Source organism: Falco biarmicus, chromosome 12 (genome assembly GCF_023638135.1).
Source record: "Falco biarmicus isolate bFalBia1 chromosome 12, bFalBia1.pri, whole genome shotgun sequence".
Classification (NCBI taxonomy): domain Eukaryota; kingdom Metazoa; phylum Chordata; class Aves; order Falconiformes; family Falconidae; genus Falco; species Falco biarmicus.
Window position 1 is genome coordinate 3,178,218 of NC_079299.1, and position 24,665 is coordinate 3,202,882.

The following is a 24,665-nucleotide window of genomic DNA, read 5'->3' on the forward strand; positions in this document are numbered from 1 at the left end:
AATTTAGTTTAGCCAAGCAGTGAAGTATTATTAAATGGACAAATATATGCAAGGGTGATTCAGATATTTCTGCTTTATCTGCTGCTTGGACTTTTGAGAATACTTGAACACCCTTCGTTTATGCTGAACGGTTATAAAATTTTATCTCGATCTAAGCTTTTCTTCCTTTGCTTCCAAATACTAATCTGATCTTAAATAACCGCTATTCAAAGCAGACCCCATTTGAATAATGTATTATGCACAATAATTCAGAAAACGTAATTGATAGCTTTTGGAATATATTTATATAGCTGACTTCATGGAAAAGAGCAGTTCAAATATTTAACTGAATGCATAGATCTAAAAGGTTTTTCTGAACATGATTAAATATTAGTAACAAAAACTATTCTTCCGTTCCTAGTTATTGGAAATGCCTCACTGTAAGTAATTTATAAATCTTATTAGGACACAATAAGCATCAGGCAGTTTATATTCTGGTTATGAACATACATGAGCTGAGCCGTAGGCTTGAGAGCTAAAATGCGACTGATACATGTTCCCACAAATAATTGCTATAGCAACATTGCCATACAGTCTGAGATCTGCCTCCCTTGGGTTCACACCCAAAGTTTGCTGTATGGTGAAACAAAAGGCCTTCTCAAGTTGAAAATACTGTGTGATGCTGAGGGTATTGAGGGCTTTTGCATATTTTTTTTCCAAGTAATTAAATTTCAAATGTTGAGGAGCATAACGGAACATTAGGGGAAATCGTCTGCTGTCGTATTGTCCATTTATCATGAAATTCAACATTGTGTGGCTCCTTCCATACAATTAATCTCTGCAAATTGACATGATCAGGTGAAGAAATTATCTGTGGGTAGTCTCACCTAACTGGTGGAGTTTTTTCTTCTCGTCGTCTGAGTGCTTAGATGTTACATTAATGTTCTGTAAAAATCAATCAAAATAAGGTTTCAAACTTGTTATTTCTCTTATTTCAAATCGCTGCACACTGTGATGCAGGCTGTGTCTCTGCTCGTTAGGGTTCTTTGACTTAAAGCACTGACATCCAGCGTTGCATACGTACCGGCTTTCTTGAGGGAGGTTAATAACACAACTTGCCATATGTAATATTTTTTGGCCAGATTCTGGACCCCAATTCCTGCTCTGTGTGGTTGGATACAACTAGCAAGGGATGCCCTGAGCGGCAAAGGGTGCATTGCGGAGCAGCCAAGGAGTACTCGCCTGCTTGGTGTCACGGTGTAAAGCATTCACATACACTGAGGACTATTTCTTCTGCTTGATAGCTGATCTGGGAGGAGAGGGGTTGCACGGCGCTTTGCAGGCAGCTCCTGCACTCGTGTCCCTTCCAAGCAGCTCAGAATCTTTTCCTCTGTGTGGAAGTTTATTACGGCTATTAAAATTCATGATACATGGGTAACGTTAAGTGAAGAGTATTGCCCCATTATCAGTATGATGAACAGCGAGCGACAGGTGAAATAATTTCACCCTGGGTCCTACAGTGATGCAGTGAAGTCTGAACGATGGCTGCGAAAGGTAGAGCTCTGAGGGCAACACAGGACTTCGATCATCCGAGCAGGCTAATTAGAAGTCTTTCAGCAGGGAGGCAAAGGTGAGCAGAGTTTGTAAAAAATGGATCTTGCAGTGATATTTAGGGAAAAGAGAGAGGTCCCACGCTCCAAAGGACTGACCTCAGGAGATCAGTGGTGGAGGAGGTTGAGCCCCTTGTGTAAGACCAAAGACTACTGAAGAAGTGAGAAATCAATAGTGGGCACTGTGTGAAGGTCATATTATAGCTTTGTTCAGATCTAAGATATTCTGGAGAATCTAGTGATCACATGGTTTTGTAAAGACATCAAAAAAAAAGGCAGGGGGGCAGGGGAGAAAGGAAATAACACCTCCCTGTACAAGGTGCTGCGCTGCGCTGGTGAAGGGCAAGTGACAGTATCGAAGCTTCCTCGGACTTGTAAAAGCTGAAGAGACTTGAACCGGACCCTGCAATGGGTGTCCAACATGAGGAACTTTGGGCATGCTGACAGTGACACACTGCCTGGATGCTTGATGTTGGACCAGTGGCAGAAGGACCAAACTAGTCTTTTTTTAATTCAGATTTTCTCATACCTTGGTCTGTGCTCTTTCGGTTGTGCAGTTTGTGCTCCTGGCAGCAGGACACGGCTGTTACAGGGAAGAGAGCTCAGTTGGAAGGGTTGAGGTGTAGTGGGGATTGCTACACAGTTGGACACGTCAGTGACAATGAAACAACTTGTCCCTGCAGAGGGTCAAAGAGCATCGTGTTGTTGCCGTTACATGAGTATGGATGAGCCGGTGCAGTCTGACCCTTTCAGCTCCTCCTGTTGATGCACCGAGCAAAACCATGGGCTGGCGGGAGGTAGCTTACGCTGCCTTCCAAAGCTACGCAGAAAACATCAAGTCTTTTCCCCCATAAATTTATCCACCTGGGAGTTATACCAGGTTTAAATTAACTCCATTTCTATCACAATAACGTTCCCATATAGACAAGACTGACAGACCCAGGGAGTTTAATTATAGCCTTTCCTGACACCGCATGTCTATTTGGGGACCCAGCTGAACGTCTCTGTTGCACCAAGAACTTCTTCTGGAGTCCCAGCTGAGTTTGAGGCTGGGTCTTGCAAAATCCTTTTTAGTTTTAAAGAGTAACCTTACGCTATCTTTCTGTTTGTGCTTCAGTAAAATGAAATTTCCTTGCTTTTGTGCTGTATTTCAACAAATAAAATGAGAAATTTTAAAATTTATAACTTAAAGGCTCTTGCTAGAGCAATTAGCAGGTAGCTGCTGACAGTGGATGGAAAGCTGAAATCTTGGTGCCTGTTCTGGTGGCTACAAACCTGTAATTTTTCATCCCAGTGGCTGGCCCAGCATCCTTTGTCCTTTTCCCAAGCCTCCCCACACCTGGCATTCTTTTAGCTCACGGTGTGCCACTTTGCTGATTTACTGGAGCTCTTTGTGCCCCCCCCCCCCCTCCCCTTTGTAACGGTGTGTGTCCCACCGAGCCGTACCACAAGCACACCGCTTCCTTTCTCTTCCCAAATCCTCCACCAGCTGATCTCAGTTACCTTTCACACCCCCCTGCCATCGTTCTGAGCCAGATCTCTCTCTCCTTCCTACCCAAGCCTGGCTTACTCCTCCTCGCTGTCCAAACGCTGTCAGCAGCAGTACGGAAAGCACTGGAGAAATTGTCTCCCAGGTCTGAGTTCCTCTCTTTGCTACTGGAAAACCACTGCCTATCCTCTGCAGCCAGACTATACTTTTAGGTCCCAAACCCAAATGACCTCTTGTGCGAGCTGCAGTTTTCCTTAGCCTGACACCCTTGGGTGGGTTTTCATGCATGTGATGAAAAAGGTTGGCTCCTGCTTAACAGCACGGTTGTAAACAACGTCTGCGTGAAAATAATGTGTCTGTCTTCCTCTTTTTCATTTTTGCTTAACCTGGTCTGAGAAGTAATGGAAGTGTTTCGTTACAAGTGTGTGTGCGTGGACATAGACTTATGATTTGATACACCCAGGCTTCAAAAAGTACCGGCGGGGTTGGTATGTATCTTTAAAGAGCTAATTGGATAAAACTAAGAGCAAAGGCATACAGGATCTTCAAAATGGAAGGGTAGGTACCGTACCGTACTGTGGTGTGTATTGAATTCACAGCACTGGAGTAGTGACAGAGATAAAACTTATCCAAATGACACAAGTTTAAACTTTCTCTGCTTTTTGTTGAAAGGGATTACTTGAGGAAATCGAAGCCTGGAAACAATTGATGGTGCAGAGGTTCCCAAAGGTTAAGTGGTGCCATCCGAAGCATGGTGCTGCTCCCACAGCCATCACCTAGAGCATCCCCCGGCATGCAAAGCATCGCTGCTTTCCTGTAGGATGTTTCTCACCTGAATTTCATGTGCCCTTTGTTAGACAGTGAGGAAATAAAGGCATCATTAAGAAACCCAAATACTTCTGTGACAAAAGTACACTTTCAGAAACTTACCTGACTAACCGTATCTTCAAAACAGTGGCTTTAATGAAACTCTTATTTTAATTGAAAGGCAATTAGGCATTGTCTCCTTCCAGTGCATGTAGCTAAGTCTTGTTAGTATTAACAAGTTGCACTCGCAGGGTGAAGCTCTGTAGGGCATTTCTTGGCCCTGCAAAACTAGAAGGCTACTTCCCCAGTACTTCCCCTGGTCCTGCCAATGTTGTTTGAGTTTTTAAATTAAAACATTAAGGTAAGGAAATGTGGCAGATTTTAGTAGTGGAACGAACTGCTCTGTATTTGAAAAGGCCATATTTCCAAGACAGGTCTGTGGGCAGCCAGCTTCATTTTTCCTGTCCCTGCTTTGGGTAAACCTGTGTAACCCAGTGGTCCTAGGGGACAGTGTGTGACAAAGGGGCTGGTATCTGAGAGGGAGGAATGTGCCCTCTTAGCCACGCGACAATTTTAAATTGTTGTCTTCATTATAAAATTCAGGGAAGGAAAGTGTTGGCAGTGGGACCTCCAGGAGAGGAAGACGAGGATTGGGAGAGGGTTATCAGCAGGCACTTACCTGCTCTGACTGACTCGAAGTGATCTGCCTTGAGTCAAAGACATGCTCAAATGAACTGGAGGAACTTGGTATGGTTAGGTCAGTGTTAAATAGAAGATCCCATGTTTTGTTTTTACTGTCCCCGTCTCTCTCTGGGACAAGATCAGATGCCTGGTTTACCTAAATGGCTAAAAAGCAGTCAGACAGCTTCTGCAGTTTTCTACATTTCTTCTAAAATGATTATTTTGTGCTCTCTGTTTTGAAACAAGATAGTAAAGCTCTTTCCACCCTGAAAGTAAGGTGAGTGAGAACAGACACTGCGTGTTAGTTGCAGGGAGTATTCCTTGTGACGGAGTTTTCTTGCCTTCCTCTCTTTTGAGACCAGTAATAAAGTTCGCATGGATATCAGTGGAGCAAGGTATTCTTGTGTGGTCCAATTTAACAGTCGGATTCTCACAGTAAGTACAACTGGCAGTACTCTGATCGTATAAAAAAGATGGAAGTGTCGTACAGCATATGTGCTTTTCTGCCTTTGCTGTGTAAGGCGGGGGGTCATACCTAAGCGAGTCACAGACTCACGGAACACCAGGGTGGAAGGCACCTCAAGGATCACCTGGTCTGACCTTTTTTGATAAACATCTGGTGTAGACAGGATGGCCCAGCACCCTGTCCAGCCAAATCTTAGAAGTGTCCAATGTTGGTTCTGGTCCTTTCTCTATTAAGTTTTGCTAAGAATGGTCTTAAACCATGTGATAAAGTTGCAAAAAGATAGCCTATGTTAGCAGCTCACTGGTCAATTAAAAGCAACCCCACTTCCCCAACAAACACTCAAATAGTCATTTCTGAAATCGTTATTAACTCTGTGCCCGAGTTTTCTGAGATTGACACAAATGCAGTGAGTTTTATATTCCAAAAATTCAGCAATCTCTATACATGTGATTGTAGATACAGGAATATAAATTAAAAGCTTTGCTATTGCTGTTATAATGTTGCAGTTTAATAAGGACAGAGTCTCTGGGTTAAAAAGAACAAGAACTTTCAGAAGTCTCCACTGTGTTTTGCGAGTTCAGAATTAATGGAGACCAAAATGTTTACTTCAGCAAAAGGAGATGGCTAAAAATAAAATGATACCAGAAAATGCAAGCATAATGCCCAGAAACATTTCTCTCATACTTGAGGCAAAATTATTTTCTTGCCTAGGAGAAAATAATAGGATTGCGTTTCATCAATCACATTCCATTGCATATATTTTAGGCTTAGTGCAAATGTAAAAACAAAACAAAAATCAAACTGCAGTTCTGTTGTTCTTGTTCTGTAATGAAGTATGGTGTTTATGAGGGAAGAATATGGATGTTTTGAAGAGAATGTCAGAAAGAAAGCACAAGTGACTTTTAAAGAGTTCACAGATTACCTGTCCCTTGTTCTCAGCCTCTTTTAGTTACCTGGGGGAAATAAGGGTGATAAAGGTAAGCTGAAGAAAAGCACAGCTGCTTCTGAGCAGTATGATCTGTGACAGTATTTGTAAGCGCAGAATGATAATTAGCTGGAAAAAAAAAAATATTTCTGGAAACAGAAATGTTACACCACTGTGAAACTCAGAGTTAGATCAGAGAGAAATAATGTGATGATTCATTCATTCTTCACCCAAGCCATGGCTGCTGTAGCCAATACAAAACTAAGCATTATGCAATTAGGTGCCAGTGAGTTCTTTGCTGGGCTGTTACATCTCAAAACCTACTTTCAAGGAGAAGGTTCGGGTTTGTGCAATGTCTCTTCATCTGTGCTTCTTTCTCCAGCATGAGGAACCATGGGGGTAGTTCTGCTGCACCCTCAGCCGAGTGGCTCGGGGGTCTGGGGGCAGGCAGAGCGGTGGGAGCAGCCGGCAGTTCCCAAGGGCACGGGGAGAGGAGGATGGAGCAAAGGGAGCAATGCAGGCATTGTACAGTGCTCACACATTTGTCATTCCCCGCCAGCCGCTTCCCCCCCCCCCCCAATACCTCCAGCCGCAGGGATCGGATCAGTCAGGTCTTTGTGCTGTACCTGTAGTTCTGCATCAATCACAAGCAAGGCGGTGCCTGACACCGTTCTCAGGAAAGAAGTCCTGGTCCATTCCTCTGGGACTGCAAAACAAATTGAGGTCTTTAGCAATGCCAAATGAGCATGATTCCTCATGCAAAACATGCCATCGGGTTTTTCTGACGCGAGCTGGCCTGGATGTGAAGGGTGTGAAACACGGACAGCTCACCCTTCGTTGCCACCAGCACCATTTTGAAGCACGAGTCCAACAGTCCTGGCAAACATCAGTTCCCTCTGTAAACACCAAACCCTGTGCTATAGCTTAAGACTTGGATCAAGTAAGCAAGTAACGACCAAAAAATAACCCTTCATCCCGCTGAGACCTGAGGAATGGTGACTCCCATCCTTGATACTCTCGTCACTGTGTGGGGGCTGCTGGCTCTGATTCCAAGAACCGCAGCTCGTACAGGGTCACCTTCTTCCGAGAAGTCCAGAGCAGCCCCTGGCGTGGCGCAGTGGCTATGGTGGTGAACATCTCCTTTCACGGCCTTTAAATAAGGAAGAGTGTCCAGTGAGAAATACACCGATGGAGACGTGGGCATTTTCGTTAGTTGCACAGCAGGGAGAGAACCAGGGAGGAAAACCAGTGGGCTGATTTTCCAGACAGCAGCTCCCAAAAAGTTTCACGAGGGTCCAAGAAAAGTGACATTCATAAATAAAATGAATACAGAAGTTGGTTTCGGTTCTGCATCAATGAAACTAACATTATTCATACATTGCAGGAGGTAAGGGACATGACCTGATAGGGAAAGATTTGGGTTATTTACCTATTTTTAATTAGTAATGCTTTCATTTTTAAAGATTAATGCAGAGTGCTGCCTGGCTGGCTGTCCAGGTAAAAAGTTGTAGCTTTGCCAGCATGTGGATTTTCTCAGCTCTGCTTTTGGTTTTCTCCAGATGAGACAAATGACTTTGACCAAAGCAATTAACTTCAAATTCAGAGCTTAAAAGAAAGCCATGCAGTTTTGTTGACATTATATTATAAATCCTTTTCTCAAATATATTTCCGCTCCTTGTGGTAATTTTGCCCATGAGAACTTTAGATGTTTGGGAGGAGGAGGGAAAATGGAGAAGTAATACAAATGCTGCCCTGCATGGAAATAATACTGTGGATTTTAAGGTTACTATGTGGAAAGATAGACTTTTTGTACTTTATGTGGAGAGGTGGAGGCCAGAAATGAGGTTGTTGTGCTTTGCTGTGCGGGGCAGCTGTGTTCCCATCACTGCTGGGGTCTGGGGACAGGGGCTGGAGGTGGCCTGCGGGGCACCCGAGGCACCATCTTGGGCTTTACCTACACCGAGACCAAAACCAGAGTTTAGTTTCTGTGACACTCATTTCACAAACTGAAAGGCCTTACGGTGTTTGGTTATTGCAGCTCAGAAGTTTCTTTTCTTTCTTCTTTTTTTTTTTTTTTTATTTTCCCCCTATGAGAGGAACTTGTAAATCAAGGCTTTTGCTTTCTTCCAGTGTCAAACACTGACTGATTCAAGAAATAACATGACAGTATTAATTAGATGTGAGCCAGTTTTGAGAAAGCGATTTGATTTTCAGTTGCTGTATTTTCACATTACAGGGTAATAATATGTCAGCAGTTAATAAAAGATACAATAAATATTGTGTATGCGCTTGAAATATTAGCATTTTAATATCCATATCCAGAAATAACATTTTCCAGTAGCACAGTGCTGAGAAAATAATTTTTGTGTGTGGATGGACGAGTGGTAATTGATGCACATGTACTTGTTTGACCTGTAGCAGGTTAAATAAAACTTTAGAGGCAGTTGTCTAAACAACATGTCATCTAGAGCCGATATTAGTGCTAGATCACTTTAGCATCTTTGTCAGCAAACTGCCTTATGCGATGGGAGGTTATTAACACCAGGGAGAAGCTAGCTGAAGAGTACTACTGACTAATGTGACATATTTGAGTTTCTTTCTGTGACTGTCTCAGCAACCAGTCACAGAGATCTGCTTCATACACAGAAAATTAAATTTAAATTGCAGAGTCTTGGCTGGAAAATTGTGCAGTTAATCCCATCCCAAAAAATGAAATTTGATTTTTTTTTCCACATGAACTTTTTTGTGATCTTTCATGCCCTGTTGGTTTCTGCCAGTATTCCCATTGGTTTAGGTTACTTTATTCCTCCCGTTAAGAGAAAAATCAGGGAAGAAAGGAATATATGTGAGGGATTAGTTTGGAGGAAAGTCCCTTCTGCCTCAGAAGTTAATGAGTCCAGTGCAAAAGTACAAAATGACTGCTGAAAGCTCCCTTCTGTAAATGTTGCACAAACTGTATTTTTAAAGGAAAGTGTGCCACAGCTAAAGAAGAAGGTAGCAGTGTGTATACGTTGGCTTTCCAAACCCTTTGTTTGTGCCATGGTTCTAGCTATATATACTGATAAGCTGAAGCAGACATCTGTGTTTAAATAGCAGTTGTAGCTGATTCTCTCTGAACTAAATGGCAGGTATTTCAATAAGTATTTTTCAGTAGAAAAATGAAGCAATGTAAGCAGAGGCAATAACCAAGCATTTCTCAAAAGGGGAAAGGAGAATTAGACGGTTTATTTCCTAGTCCTACATCCCAAAATATGTTTTCAGGCAGTCATTTGTTGACAGGTATTAAATTCTTACCCATTAATGTCCACATAATCAGGTCTGTCGCTGTCATCCTCCTTGTATCCTGGCTGCCCCCTTTTACCACCTTGTCCCCTTCCTTCCCATGACCTTACCATTAAATTCTCACTTTCTTTGCTCCTCCCCCTCCCAGCACAGCCATGCTGGGTCCTGCCGGGCTGGAGCTGCTTGCCTCCTCCTGCGCTACCCTCGCCAGACGGGGTTTTAAATACACTGACTTTCCTCGGAGAGGCTTTCAGCCTCAGCAGCGCTCTCCAGGCACCATCTGGTCCCAGCATCTCCTTGGCCAGTCACAGGCTCCTGCCTGGCTTTTTCTCTGCCTCTTTTCTGCCTGACCTTCCTTCCCGCCGTCTTGGAGCATCATTGTGGAAAATTTGCTAGATGCAACCTGCGTAACTGCTAGCGCTTCCCAGTAGCATCCTCACCTGACCCTTCCTGTCCGCTGCTCCCCCTCCCTCACACTCATGTGCTGTATCTGGGCCAAAATCAAACTGGAAGCCCCCCAGAGCAGAGCCTTGTCCTTCCAGCTGCCTTTAGCACCAAGCACAAGGGTGCCCGGCTGGTATCATTAAGCGCTAAAGCTGTACAAATAAATAAGAATGGTTTTGATTACACTGTTGAAGTTCTCATCTAAAATAATTTAAGCAGTAGTCACAAGCAGTTATGCTGTTCATAATTCATATAATATTTTAGGACTGCTGGGTTTTAACTGTTGTGTGATTTGGATTTACTCGCAGTTCTCATGGGATAAAGTGTATTATTGAACAAGAAAGGAATAAACTATATTCAGAGTAGGGTGCTATGATTTAAAGGAGAGCTGGTGGAATACTACAAAAGAAAATATGCAGGATCCATTATACTGTTAATGAACGCACGATTCAGATTGGTGATTTAATTTTTAGATTGTATTTCTCTGGTACCTTCACCTACAACAAGCTTCATACACAAAAACTGAAGAAGATGGTATGTATTTATGCCCAGTCGTGCACAACCTGAATAACAATAATAATAATAAAATTACTTTCCAATATTGTTTATTCATTTGCAATTATTTTTTTTTTTAATGACATAGCATTCAAAGAGCACTATTAGAGGGGCACAGCCATAATTACTGGTCATGGTAGTAGCCTTTGAGCAGCTTGACGTTTATCCATAGCTACAGACTGTTGCTGTCTTTGAGCCAGGACTAGAGCATCAGTTTTTGATCTGGCCAGGAGCTTTCTTGAAATAGTCACCATTTCCTTCCTCAGGCAAGGTGGCAGATTGGTGTTATCCTGAACTTTCTCTTGGCTAAGACACAAATCCCAAAGTCCTTATTTTTTTCCAGCACACCTGACTGATGTAAGCAAGACCTGTTCCTGCAGGGGCTACACCCATGAGTAATTGTCAGAAATTACATTACGCAGTGACTTCTAGCTTTACAAAATGTGATATATCTATATTTTGTCCATTTTTTATATTGGCATGCTAATCATAAGCTTTTTCTACCATCCTTTTTCTGAAATGTGAACAGATGTCCCAACTTTTTAAGAAGCCACATATTATAATGGACTGCATTTGAAATTGTACAACCACATCTGCCGACTGAATCTGAAAAGCTCTGAAAATACACAAAGAAAAGATCATGCAATCAAAAGAAATTCTGCCTGGACTTCCCTGTTTTACACCTGCTATTTTAATACATTTTCTTTAAATCTCTTACAGCTAGAGTATTGCTTCTTAAATGAATTTGAACAACCCGCCCAAGAGACATTCTAATCCGATCATGTATTATGATGATACCAGTTGGATGTTATCCTATTAGGCACTCACTGTAAATAAGGGATTTTCCACTGACTTTTAAATCCTTGATTAATGAGAATGCTCGAAGCAGTGTCCTGTAAATTAGCCATAGTGCTAGCAACAATTGCAATTCACTTAGGAGAGCTGATTTGTTTTAAATCTTTCCATCCAAATTAAAAAGCATGAGAAAAAGATAATGTGCAGAAAGTAAAATGTATTACTCTATCTCACATTATTTATCTGTACCCTGTGGCTGTCTGAGACCCTTAGGTCTCAATAATCCCATTCTCTATTCAGGTAAATTCCCTTCAGTCAGAGCTCTTTTGGAAAAAAAACCAAACCACCTCTGGTAGCTGGCCCACAGTATTTCTTTAATTGATGTATGTTTTATATTCTCTAGTGTTTTAGCTAATTCTTAATCCCATTTTAAATTGTGTTAAGCAGTCCGATGGCTTTTATTTGTTGCTTGATCACTGCCATTTCACTTGCCTTTCACAGCTTCTTTGCCTTTTTTTTCTGATAAAAATATGTGTCAGTAGCAGGAAGGAGGCATTTGGGTTTGGGGAAAGGGGGGAACAGTGGGGGGCTGTGACACAGCTATTCATTGATCCTTAAACTGGAATCCTTCCTGACGTATTTTTCTGAAGAAAACAGTTTTTCACATCACTTCCGTCTCTTACTCAAATACTGATACTTGATTTATTGCTTGCAATGAAATCAGTTTTATACCTAGTATGGGCTTTGAAATATGCACGATTTCCTTTAATACTCTGAGACTTTAACAAGATCTTTCTTGATGTGCTATGTTCACGTTTATTTAAGGTATTATTCATCTCTGTGCCCATAATATACATGCACTTTTATCAGTCAAGAACATCCCTTTGTTCTTGCAGAAGTGTGAATACTCTTTCCGTAGACTGGAATTAGTGTCACTTTATAAAGACAGTTTTGACACTCCCTCTTAGAAGTAACTGAGCAAAGTCTCTCTCATACACTAAGACACCAGAAGTGTATGATTTACCCATCCTTATTTTCTGGTAATTTTGAATGCACTGCAAGTTGTACAGAAAGTAGAGCTACTTAAAGTAAACCCTGACCATACTATCCTATACAAAGAGTAATCAGGGGCACTGCAATAATTATACCAACCTATTGCGTTGTTTCACCTCGGTTCGCTCAAGTTATGAGGGTTGCTTGCCCATGGGTGTACTGAAGCGCCCTTAAACAGAATTCCAGTGAGACCAGTAGATCTCACAGGCCATCGTTTTTTGCTATGACTATTTATGTATGCATGTGATCCTCTCTGTTTAATGGTATTTGTGTACAATTTCCCAGTGATCAATTGGTAAACGTTCAGGCAGGGCAGGAAAGAATAGTCTTCCCCAGTGTTATGGGCAGAAGGAAAAATATGATACTGGTTTCACTGACAATATTGAAATTGTTTGGGAAATGCACGATACCTTTTTTTATACTTATTAGTAATTATTTATACTTAGTAGTTGTGTTTTTCACAGGACAGAGTTAACTTTTTATGTGCAGGCTTTCTTGGTTACCTGTTTGTTTGTTTTATATACTTTAGGAAAAACATAGATGCTTTTCCACAAAGAGACTTAAGATTGATTTTCAAGTTTAATGGTTGTATTCTGGGGAAAAGAAAGGGATATTAGGCATTCAAGAGGATGTTTGCAGCTGGCTTTTGTTAGACCTCTTATTCCACATGGCAGAAAGAATGGACATCTAGAATATATTTTTTTTTTCTTTTTAATTCTCATTTCAAATCTGCCAGCTAGTTTTGGCAGCATTACAGATTTATACAGTGGTTTCCCCCAGCTATAAATTTTGTCAGCTATAAGGAAAGATAATTTTTGTGATTAGGGCATCGAACTGTGACATAACGTAGCTGTTGTCTACAGCCTTTTTGGTTACCTTCAGCAAGTTACTTCATTCACTTATGCCTCCGTCTTTTACCTGTAAAATATAATATTATGATAATAGGCTTTTTTTTGTTATGCCTCGCATATTAATGAATGTATTCCTGTATCACTTTCCTACTTCACAGAAGTGCTGAAAGCATATATTCATTAATGTTCTTGAAGCATGACGAAGTAAAGCCTATTACTGTAATATGCTTTGCTTTAAAACTTCAGTTAGAATGATAATGATAAACAACATCGGTTAGGCCTTGGTCCTACTGTATAGAAATAAAATTTTTACATGTTCTTAAACTTAGACTTAAACTCTTTGGCATATGTGCCATATAGGAATCCAAGATTGGCTTTTTGCCTCCTGTATCCTTAGCTTCTTGTTTCAATGTGATGCAGACTTTTTATTCTCCCCATGTATTTCCTTTGGTGAGGCAAAGAGAAGCTTGAAATGGACAGTTATGAAATGTCTTGCCCATAGGAAAAGCTTCTTCCTAACCTCATTAGTAATTGCTGGAGAAATATCCAGGAGCATGACAGTTTATATTTCCCTGCTATTATTTCCCCCAATAACTCTGGATGTTCTTATTACCTTTCTAAATGACTGTTCTCAGAGGTGGCTTGAACAGGAGGTATTTCATTTTATCATGCCGAGATTGATTGCTTCAGTGTTGCGTTGAGTATCTCCTCGTTCTTGCACTGTAAGAAGCGGTAGATAGGAATCCCCAGATTCTGTTCTTTATAGCGTGTTGTATCATACATCCTTTGGTTTGTCTCCTTTGTGTTGATTTATTTGATTTTTTTCATACAAGGAACGGTCCAAGCTCATTTTGGATAGCAGTTCCTAGAACCCCTTGGATCTAAACACAGCACTGGGGCAATATTTCACTCGTTTAAGAAAATGAGATGTTTTCCCATATTTAAGAAAATAGGATGATACCTTCTAACACTGCGTATACTTATTATTGTTTTCTTTCCTTGACTTTTTTTTTTCTTCTTGTCCTGTTTTTTACTGGGATAGAATTAATTTTCTTCCTAGTTGCTGACATGATGGTTTAGTTGTTGCTAAGTAGTGCTTACTCATAGTCAAGGACTTTCCAGTTCCCCGTGCTCTGCCCAGGGGCAGGTGCCCAAGAAGCCGGCAGGGAGCAGAGCCAGGACAGCTGACCCGAGCTATCCATAGGGATGTTCCATACCATAGAGCGTCACGCTCAGTATGTAAACTGGGGGCAGTTGGTGGGAGGGGTCGATCGCTGCTCGGGGACGGGCTGGGCATCAGTCGGCGGGCGGTGAGCAACTGTGCTGTGCATCACCTGTATTTTTTTCCCTTGGGTTTTATTCCTCTCTCTCCCCTTCTTCATTACAATTATTATTGTGGGGGTTTTTTTCCTTTTTTTTTTTTATTTCAGTTATTAAACTGCTATTATCTCAACTCACGACTTTTACCTTTTTCTGGTGCTCCTCCCGATCCCTCTGGGATGGGGACTGAGTGAGTGGCTGGGGGTTAACCCTGACAGTTAACTTTCTTTTCCTTAAATAGTTTTCAACTCAGTGAAAGTCACGTTTGCTTCTTTTCCTTTTTGTTGGCTCTACATCAGAGAAACAAGTGCAATTAATGGAGAAAACATCACTACGTTTCTGATCGTTATAGCAGCTGCAGGCAGTTCAGTATTTTGACTTGGGTTTTTAATGCTTTCAATGTTTTCAGCAGTGTCATAGCAGAGATACTGGAGATAAAGAGGGAAGACCAGCAGCCCCAATATACATATTCTATCCTTCTACTTTCTGTTCTTATTAAAAAAAAAAAATATTAAAATGTTTAAGTGCCTGCACTGGATATCTAACAGAGTTCCTCTAAAAACTGACAAGTGCGAATTGAAAAGCAAAGTCCCATTAATACGGAGTTGGAGAGTGTCGCTGTGCTGTTACGTGTTAAGTCTGGAATGCTCTGGGCCTTACATAATGCCAAGCAAGAAAAAAAAATGCCTGTGAGAATCTTACAACATCTTCAGTCAATTAAAATACATCTGACTTTTCTTTTCTTTGCAGACCACAGATGACATCCTGGTGGCCTCGGCTGAATGTCCTAGCGATGATGAGGACATCGATCCCTGTGAGCCGAGCTCAGGTGGGTTAGGTTAGTCAACTTTTTTATTACTTTCTTTTATTTCATATTTGCATGCTCCAGTCCCCCAGAGTCCTGTCTAGTGGGACAGCCCTTTCTCACATAGCAGGGAGAAGTTGAACTGGGGTCTTTCTACACAGGGCAGTGTCAGCGGAGAGGGAGCTTGCTATCTTTTTTTCAAAGAATGGATGGGAGCACATCAATAGTCGTGATCTGAGCAAGGTTGTAGCTTGACCCGAGCCTGGACCGGGAAGGGCATTCTAGGGCTGTTGCAGCTGTGGTATTGTGATAAAGGAGGGACAACATCATTGAGGAGAAAGATGGTGCAATTTTTTGTGCCTTAAGAATTTCCCCCAAATACGATAACAGTACCATATTAAAAATGTCATATCATGTCAGTAGAGTTCATTTTGAATTGTCCTATGTGGTATAAAATACTGTATAGACAGTAAAAACCTGAAGCTGAAGACATAGAATACAACGGTCTGAAATTTCAAATTGTTTTATGGCTTTTTTCCAAGCCAAGACTATTCAGAGTGTATGTTTTAGTTCTGATTAGAAATGAAAAATTTTGACGTTCTAGTATTTTCTGTGGAACAAAAACTTTGTAGTGTTTTGGCCATGTCTTTCCTACTGCCACTGGATAATGGAGATTTAGTACTAATTTTTCTCTGTGATATAATTTCCCTTTTACCTTCATATGCAATGAAATACCTCATGCCTTCTCTAAAAATCCGAATGTTTATCACAGATGGGAAAGGAATGCAAAACTTCATAGCAGCAGTGTGAAGCATTACGTTCCTCTATAACCTTCAAAAATTCCAGATAGTGCAATGAGTTACTCCTGCTTTCTTTGTCATCTTGGATTAGCTGCTACCTTTTCTGAGTGAGCAGCCTGTGCTAAAATATATATCTCCGTTTTTCTTATTCACTTGAATTCTGTGCTATTTGGTAGCACACCTGCTCTCAGTTGGTTAGGTAATTTGGTAATCTTTGCTACTTGCTACAATACCTAATACGAAAAGAATTAAGATCAAAGCAGAAATCAATTAAATTTGAAAGCAGTCTATAAATGCAAATCACAGCTAAGAGCAATCTTAGTACAGCACCCAAATCTGAGGCAGGAGATATGTCTACATAGCCTTAAGACAAATTAAATTTTGCTTCAAATGCAGATGCATGGTTCCTTTTCCAAGTCACATAGCCTAATACCCACATGGAATAATTATATATTTGAATTAAGTAAAGGCAGAGACATTTATGGCTTGTCTCCATGTTTGATGGACCTGCAGAGTGGCATTTGAGTGCTTCCAGGAACCAAGATGTTTATAGATTTGATGAGAATACTTTGTGGTTGGTTTCTTTTGCTGGCCAATAAAAGGATTTCAGAGTGGCTTTCAAAATGCCACAAGATGGAATGACTACTCTTAAATCTGAGCAGCAACAGGTACACCCACCTTACACATTTTTTAATGTCTCAGGAAGACATTTCACTTGCAGAAGTCCCAGACATCATGATCAAGATGTTTAGGAGTTGGGATAAGAATTCATTTTCTGAAAGTCTGAAAATTAATTTTCAGTTATTTTTTCTTTTTTCCCCTCTGCTCTTTCCTTCTCATTTTCCAAATTCTTGAGTTTAACAACTGCCTTGTCCCGTATGAGTCAATGCACTAGCTCATATGGCTCTGAGCTCATTCATGTTAATTGCTTCCCTGCTTTAGTTAACTCAGGCTGCTCAATAGATAAATTGACATTTATGTACTGTAAATGTAGATAATTTTAATATTTTGGTTTAACTTTTATAAGGTAATTGTGAAACAATACATTATGTACTCAGCACTAAAACATTTCCAAAACCCTGTGAGCATGCAGCTGTTGTATTTGTATTTATATGAATAATATGAATATTAGCTGTGAATTTGTATTGTCTCAGCCTTACAGCTTGCAGATAGCCAATACAATTCCAGAATAATTCTTCTCTGAGGTTGTTTTAAATTTCAGATGTGGAGCTGCAAGGCTTGGTACTCCCGGAGCCATGCTCAGTCATTTAGCTGATGGGTGCAGGAATGAGAGGGGTGAAATGAAGCTTTCTGACAGGTTATCGTTTCTGTCCAACCGATGGTCCAGAAGGGGGATGGGAATATTAGCCTTCCTGCAAAACATTGCCATTAGCTTTACGTCCCGGTGTTTACCTCTCCTGGTTTAACTTACCATTCAGCACCCAGCTATGCTTCTTGGTTTTGTTGATGTGAGAATGGTTTTAGTGCTTCATTTCTTGGATCCCAACTGTTACTGCTTATTTTTTTAAAAAAGAAGTGTGGAATGGCACAGGAATTATGTTCTCCATATAATCCCAATTGTCTGGATCATTTTATCTGTCATTCTTTACATCAAAATGTCACTTGTCCTCCCACTCTCAACTCTTAAAAGCTATTAATTTGCCTCCCTCTTCATTGGCCTTGTCCTTTCTTGTATTTGAAACAAGATGAACCAAAGGGGTTACTGAAGTCATAACTTCTAGCATATCTTTCTCTCCACAAGCTGTTTTAGTCTTAGTCACTTCGTCTTATGAATAAGCTTTCTCCGTTAATAGTCTGGTAGGCACAGGTCCATCTCGGTAGTACTGCAAGCTTCATGTGGATTTGAGCTACTCCTAAATGGGAGGCTGGAACTTAAGGGAGAGAAGCATAATATTGTTAACACTGACAGATTGATGATTTTTTTTTTCCTCTTTTCATTTGGAGTAGGAGATAGAAAAGGATATGTACCTCCATTTAAATCCTTCCCATGCTTCAGTTCAGCTTTTTCACCTTAACCCTTTTGACAAACCAGATTTGCTACTCCTCATGGTGAAGCTTATGTTTCCTGGCAGATAACTTCTTGGAGGCAGAACATATGGCGAATAAGGACCATTTTACTCTTACATTTGCACTTCAGAGCCCGTAGTCTGAGATCCCATTTGATTTCTTGTTTTGCTGCCTGATGGTCAGTCAGCAAAAGGATCCACCCCAGCAGCAGAGAAGATGCCCTCAGAGCTCTCAGGTCAACATTTCTCTGTCAGGAATACATTTCAGGGATGGCCAGAGCCCATCCAGTTTTATTGACAGAGCCATAACCATATGTTTCTATGATGATTGCCCATAATATGCCCGTTTCTAACCAAAGTTCTCAGCTCCAAATGAGAGCCTATTCAACACACAATTTGAATATGGCAAACCTGTATGTCATAGAAAATACTCATTATCTAGATTTTCCTGATTAGTGAGATTTATGCTTAAGATAGGGCTTCTTTTCCAGGATAAATATGTGGCAGTATGTGGTGGCTAACAAGTCTTGGTCTGCCACCACCCGCTTCACTTTCTGTGCACCTGTCTTCTAAACAATAAATGGAAAGATGCAATTTGCAACAAATTTTGTACGGAACATAAAAACGTAGAGCAGATTAAGAGCTGCTAAGCAGCAATCCCATCAACTTGTCTGGAACATAAAGTCACAAAAATTATAATTGCAGATTTCATTGTGGTATACAAACTGCTAAATGTGCCGTAATTGGATGAAGTCATAACAAATTTATTAGCATGCAAAACTTAGTCAACATATTTTATCTGCGTTATGTTTTGTATAGTAAAGCAACACGTATTGCTTTCACAGTCTCTCCACGTTCCCCCCCTCCTACTCTAAATACTAATAACAACACAAAGAATAATGGTGATGATTATTATAATAATAATAATAAAAATAAGTAAGAGTTTCTGTTCCTTCAGCATCATGTCATAGAGGAAATAATAAAGCCTTTTCATTTTGTAGACAAGTTATGAAAAATGTTAGGGGAAACCTATCCAAAAAAAGGACCTGGGCTGATTTACTGATTTTATGTGAAGAGTTATAAAATTGCGGGTGGACAAATTGCCATTCTGCATATCAGGACTGCTGTTCCAGCCTTTTCTGAGCTCTGTAGAGCTCTGATTTCTGCTGAGTTTCAGTGAGCTACACAGCTTATTTTTTCCAGTTATACTGGGCTGGTATTTTATTTGTTAGTTATTCTCTAGCCACTTCTGTAGCTATTGAAATGTTCCAGAGAGATCCAAACTGGGTCAAATGAAGTGAAATCACTGAGTTTAGTGGCAGGGAAATCTAGACCAGGTAAAAATTCTTACGGTTTCTAACATGCCTGTGAATGGTTCTTCTTTTCTACAATTTACAGTTAAATCCTTCTCAAACTTGGAACTTAACAGAGCTTTAAGTTAGAAATTAGGTTGAAAACCTCTCCTGGCGGCCCCAGCAGAAATGGGAGTTTTTGGCAGTCCTAAGGCCAGAATATATGGTATTCACTGGTTTTAGAAGTTTTAACAGAAAACAACCTTTAAAGTGAAAAAAGAGTCTTGTACAAACAAGCTCTTTTGTTCATGTTCACATGTTGCAACCAAAGAAAATACTTCATCATCTCTTGATCTGCATTTGTCTGGCAGCTCTTGGGTTCCACTTCCCAGGACTGTGTTTGGTGTCAGGTCTTGCCCCTGTTCTGTAGGTACGTAGGATAAGACTAGGCAGGATCAAGTTCAGTGACGTATACCACCAGCTGGTAGCACTGGTTATCTTTCGTAGACCTGATTCTTGATTCTGAGGGAGAAATGGGATCAGTTGTTTTCCTACATTATTAAGTAAGGACCAATAATAGGATAGATGCTTGTGGACTGATCTTGGAGCATGTGTTGGTTTTTCTGCCTCTTGGTCAGGCTCATCGCGATGCAGAAAACAGCTGGCGACAGTCAGAAATCTCCAAAGCATCAGTATGGCCAAGACAAAGCAAACAAGCCACTGCTGAAAGTGACTCTTACGGTTCAGCCATGGCTCTGGGGAAGGCTTTGTCCTGGTAGCAGAGCAGTGCAGGGCTTCGCACACAAACTGCTTCCTGCATAGATACATCCCCTGCTGCGGGATAGCATGTATTGGAGAGGCGGAGAAGGCTAGGAATTATACATTCTCAAGCACTTTGTGATGGTTTAGGTTTGGTCCCAGCACTGATACCTTTTTTCCTAATGGGCAGAGTTGCAAAATACAGGCTGTGAATGATTTATGCTTGTTATTAGAAGTTCTGCTTTTCTTTTCCTGTCACAAATTATTGCACTGTATTCCCGGCGCATCTGGCAGCAAGATAACATTGCAGTAGGAGGTGAAGTGACTCCTATAATTTATGCATCACTGCAAGTGCCCTACTTTAATGCACTTCATGGAATTCATTGTGCAAGGAGCTGAAACAAACAAACAAACAAAAAAAATAAAACTGCAGTTAGTTCGTAGGGCTACTGTGTTCATTATGGCTCAAGACATAAAGGGAATATTTGTGCCTCAGTCCAATTATCCTGTAGTTCTGTATGTGTTTCCAGTGCTAGAAAGATCGCTGTGTTTTCTTGAATCAGCCTTTTAAAACACTTAGACGAAATACATACAGGCATGTCTGTATGAACTACTGCAGGGTGAAAATTATGCTTTATTTACAAACTTTCTAAACATTACCACCTACCATGTCTATACATAAAGGAACTGAGAAGCTTCAAATATAGATTAATTTTCCTATAACTGAAGTTACAATGGTTGTTTAGGTTGTTTTAATTTTTTTAAAAAAATTGTAAACCCCTCCTCAAAGCAACAGAAAGCAAATCTTACATTTTTCCAAATTATTTTCTTGTGAGCTGAACCACTTCTTTGTCAACAAGCTGAGTTCTTGGTGTCTGTCACTGTGAATTACAAATATGCCATTTCTCATTTGAATTTCTTCAAAAAGAATTTTTTCCTCAAGTATCTAAGAAAATGAGGTTAAAAAGGGCGATTGATCCATTGCACCAACACTGATCTCTACTCTTTGCCAGCTACACTATTGAAATATGGGAATACTGAGCTTCCCAGCAGCCTAAGGATTTTCATACATTCCCAGTGTTGGGAGCAGCTGAAAACAACAGCACGTGCTAAAGGAAAGGTTTTCTTTCACTCTCACAAACAATCTTTCTATAGTTCAGAGAATTCTGACTCCTCAAATGCATTCTGTGTGATTTTGGTGGTAGTGGTGGTGTTCACACTCTTACACATCCTTTCCTTGTGTAACCTCAAGTGGTACAGGGGATTTGGGACAAATATGAAATTATTCTGGCGTTAATCTTTAAGCACAGTTTAAGACAATATGCAGCTATTGTTAGCTAAACATGCCTTTGAAATGGGAACAATTAAGTAGACACTCCTTGCCAAACGTTGTCATCATCATCAAATGGTTTGGGTTGGAAGGGACATTAAAGACCATCTAGCTCCAACGCCTTGTCCAGCCTGGCCTGGGATGGGGCATTCAAAGAGAGGTTTAATACGTAGCCTAGAGATGACAGCACAAGCTAAGGCTTTCCAGCATGTATTAATTGCCGTCGCAGTGATATGAACATATCAGAAGGCAAAATATGCATGGAAACTGGGGAACTGGCTTTTTTTTCTGAAAGTAATGGTTTTCTATCAGTTCTAATATCAGTGGCTCACTGTGCTCTAAGCCTGATTAGAAATCCCGACATCAGGTTGCTATAAATCATACAAGGCTCTCTGTTAACTTGCACAAGACCTTCTCCACTGGTGCGTAAATGATGAACAGTTTTCCTTGTGTGTGAACTTTGAAGGTGTATTCGTATTCCGCTCATAATCCTGCTAAAGTTGGATGTTCTCACTTCTGTAATGTTTAGAAGAATAACAAACATTTACGATGTAAATACTGGGGTAGTTATTTGCATGTCAGTACCTAAAGCTCTGCTTCATGCTTCAGGCATACGCAGACAACATGAAAAGACAGTTCTTGTTCAGAGAAATTTGTTAAGGGACGATTATTAGGACTGCTGAGACATGTTCAGTGGTTTGGAGTTAGATGTCTCCACAGCATAGACAAAACCAGATGGTAACGTGTCTAGTAGTTTGAAGAAATCTACTCATTTTACAAACAATAATTCAAGAAAAATGGGCATATTAATCAATGCTCCTGAAGGAGTGGCCCGTGAAAGAAGTCTCTGTTATTTTTCTTTCTTTTAAAGATGTAAAACATCACGAGTGGTTCAGTCCTGAAGGTATTTATAGGCAAAGCTGATGCACATGATCCTGCTGCAGTACCAGGACTGGGAGATGAATGCAGAGAAGCGAACCAGGCAGCCCGCGTCACTTATTCACAAATGCGCGTGGACAATACGTGCCATACCCACTGGCTCCAGGGGAACTCCCTACATTTTTCAGTGCTTGTCTGGATCATGGACAATTAAATGTGCACAAGTGTCATGTGATTTTATTCAGGTGTAGAAGTGATTTGTTAGTCAGTCAGGCAAGTGTACAATCCCTGCGTGAGATGATGTGCGAGGAAGTGAATGGGGACAGGTTAGAGCTGAGGGTGGCAGTTCTGTGGGCAGGGTTGGAGGAGAGCAGGAGAAGTCTACTCTCATTCAGCACACACCGAAGTGGAGGAACATGGTCTTGTTTCTTTGTTGAGGCTATCTGGGGGAAATTGTCACACAATCCATTAAATATTATTTCTTGTTTTCTCTCTCCCTCCAAGTATATACATATGCTTTTGAGGGCTTACCTTCCTGACTTTCCTCAGAAAAAATTGTAGAAAAAAACTGTCGCTCACTCAAACAGTTGCTGTGACCTATTCCTTTTCCTACATCCAGGTAGAGAACCTGCTTCACAGAACATTCCAGCATTAACTGGAGAGTGAGACATATCCAGAATGACTGGAAAAAAAAATCAAACGAAGTACAAAATTACTGAATGAGGTATTACACAGACCTTTAGGAATTAACTGTCTGCTAATGCAGTGGCTTTGTAAGAAACAAACAAGCAAACCAAAACAACAACAACAACAACAACAAAACCAAACAAAAAAAGAAATTGGATCTATGACTGTGCTCTCTTAAACAAAACAATCCTGATTTTCAAGACAAGTATTCAAGATTCAATGTATCATTTGCAATGATAAAGCTAATTAAGCCCCAGTTTCTGTGTTTGTATCCCTAATATGTGAAAATAGGTTCTGGCAGTTCAAAATCTTTTATGATTATTAGTTGTTAGCCACAGAAATAGATGTGTGTACTTTGACAGCCTTCACTATGATAATTTTCCACCATTATCAAAAAAGGTGTAGAACTTTTTAAGCCAGAATAAAAGAGTCACTTAACTGAAGACCAGGGTATAAAATACCCCAAACACATGTATGTGCTTTTGAAGTATCATGAAGGGGTTTATATGCATATTTCAACAAGTAAACTATATAATTCGTTTAGATGCTAATAATATTTCTTTCTTTCTTTCTTAAAATTCAAAGTCAGATTTTATCCATTTATGCGGCCCATGCTGATCATGCCAGTTGAAGTGTTCTGAACTCCCAACAGGAGCAATCTCTATTTTGGCTTCTCAAGTATGATCTTTCCAATTTGGCATAGAAGCATAAACACAAATAAAGTATAAGAAAAACAGCACTGACCTGTCCTAATCTGCATCCTGAGAAAGGAATCTGGTTTTCAAGTGTCCTGTTTTCAGCTGGGGTAGAGTTAATTTTCTTCCTAGCAGCTGGCACAGGGCTGTGTTTTGGATTTGGTAAGAGAAAAATGTTGATAACACGCTGATGTTGCTAAGTAATGCTTATTGTAAATCCAGGACTTTCCAGTTCCCCGTGCTCTGCCCAGGGGCAGGTGCCCAGGAAGCCGGCAGGGAGCAGAGCCAGGACAGCTGACCTGAGCTATCCATAGGGATGTTCCATACCATAGAGCGTCACGCTCAGTATATGATCTGGGGGCAGTTGGTGGGAGGGGTCGATCGCTGCTCGGGGATGGGCTGGGCATCAGTCGGCGGGCGGTGAGCAACTGTGCTGTGCATCACCTGTATTTTTTTCCCTCTGAGTTTTATTCCTCTCTCTCTCACCTTTTTATTTCTATTATTACTACTACTATTCTTATCATCAACACAATTACTATTACTATTATTTACAATTATTAAATTGTTCTTATCTTAACCTACGAGGTTTACCTTTTTCCCCAGTTCTCCTCCCCATCGTGCTGGGGGTGGGGGCAGTGAGTAAGTGGCTTAGCTGCCGGCTGGGGTTAAGCCATTTCATCAGGTTATTTTTTAAATATGAGTTTTACCGAAACCAATTTAATAAAGTCAAATAAAGATTATGTGGCCTCTCAAAACATTTTCCATGGGTGGATTTCACACACTGACATTGGTTGAAAAATGCAGAAAAGAATTAGTAATTGCAAAACTGAGGTTTTCAGAAACAGTTAAGTAAACTGCTGACAAGTAAGACTTCTGTCTGATTAAATATGGAATTTTGGAAAGGCAGAGGATTTGCTTGCATAAGGGTGAAGTAAATAGCTGATTGAATCTGGAACAGGTCCCATTGATTTTCATGGCAATCTGCTTAAAAATCCTAAGGTAAAGCATGTAGTCCTAAAAATTGGTCTTTTGAATCAACCTTACACTGGGAATCAAGACTGCTTGTAGATTGTTGATGTAAACAAATGAGTTGTTCTAGTTTATTTGAAATTAGATTATGTGCTACTTGTGCCT

At 40.6% G+C, this 24,665-nt stretch overlaps 1 protein-coding gene across 26 annotated transcripts in view; it reads left to right on the forward strand.

Annotated features, from left to right (window-relative positions):
• NRXN1 (neurexin 1) overlaps positions 1 to 24,665 on the forward strand; it is a 730,473-nt gene that overhangs the window by 693,475 nt on the left and 12,333 nt on the right. For 16 of the 26 annotated variants that reach the window (XM_056356934.1, XM_056356933.1, XM_056356941.1 and 13 more), the window contains one exon: positions 15,008 to 15,095. In XM_056356934.1, coding sequence (XP_056212909.1) covers positions 15,008 to 15,095 — 88 coding nt within the window. The remainder of the gene's footprint in view (positions 1 to 15,007; positions 15,096 to 24,665) is intronic. The other 10 variants (XM_056356942.1, XM_056356935.1, XM_056356945.1 and 7 more) reach the window with 1 other exon arrangement.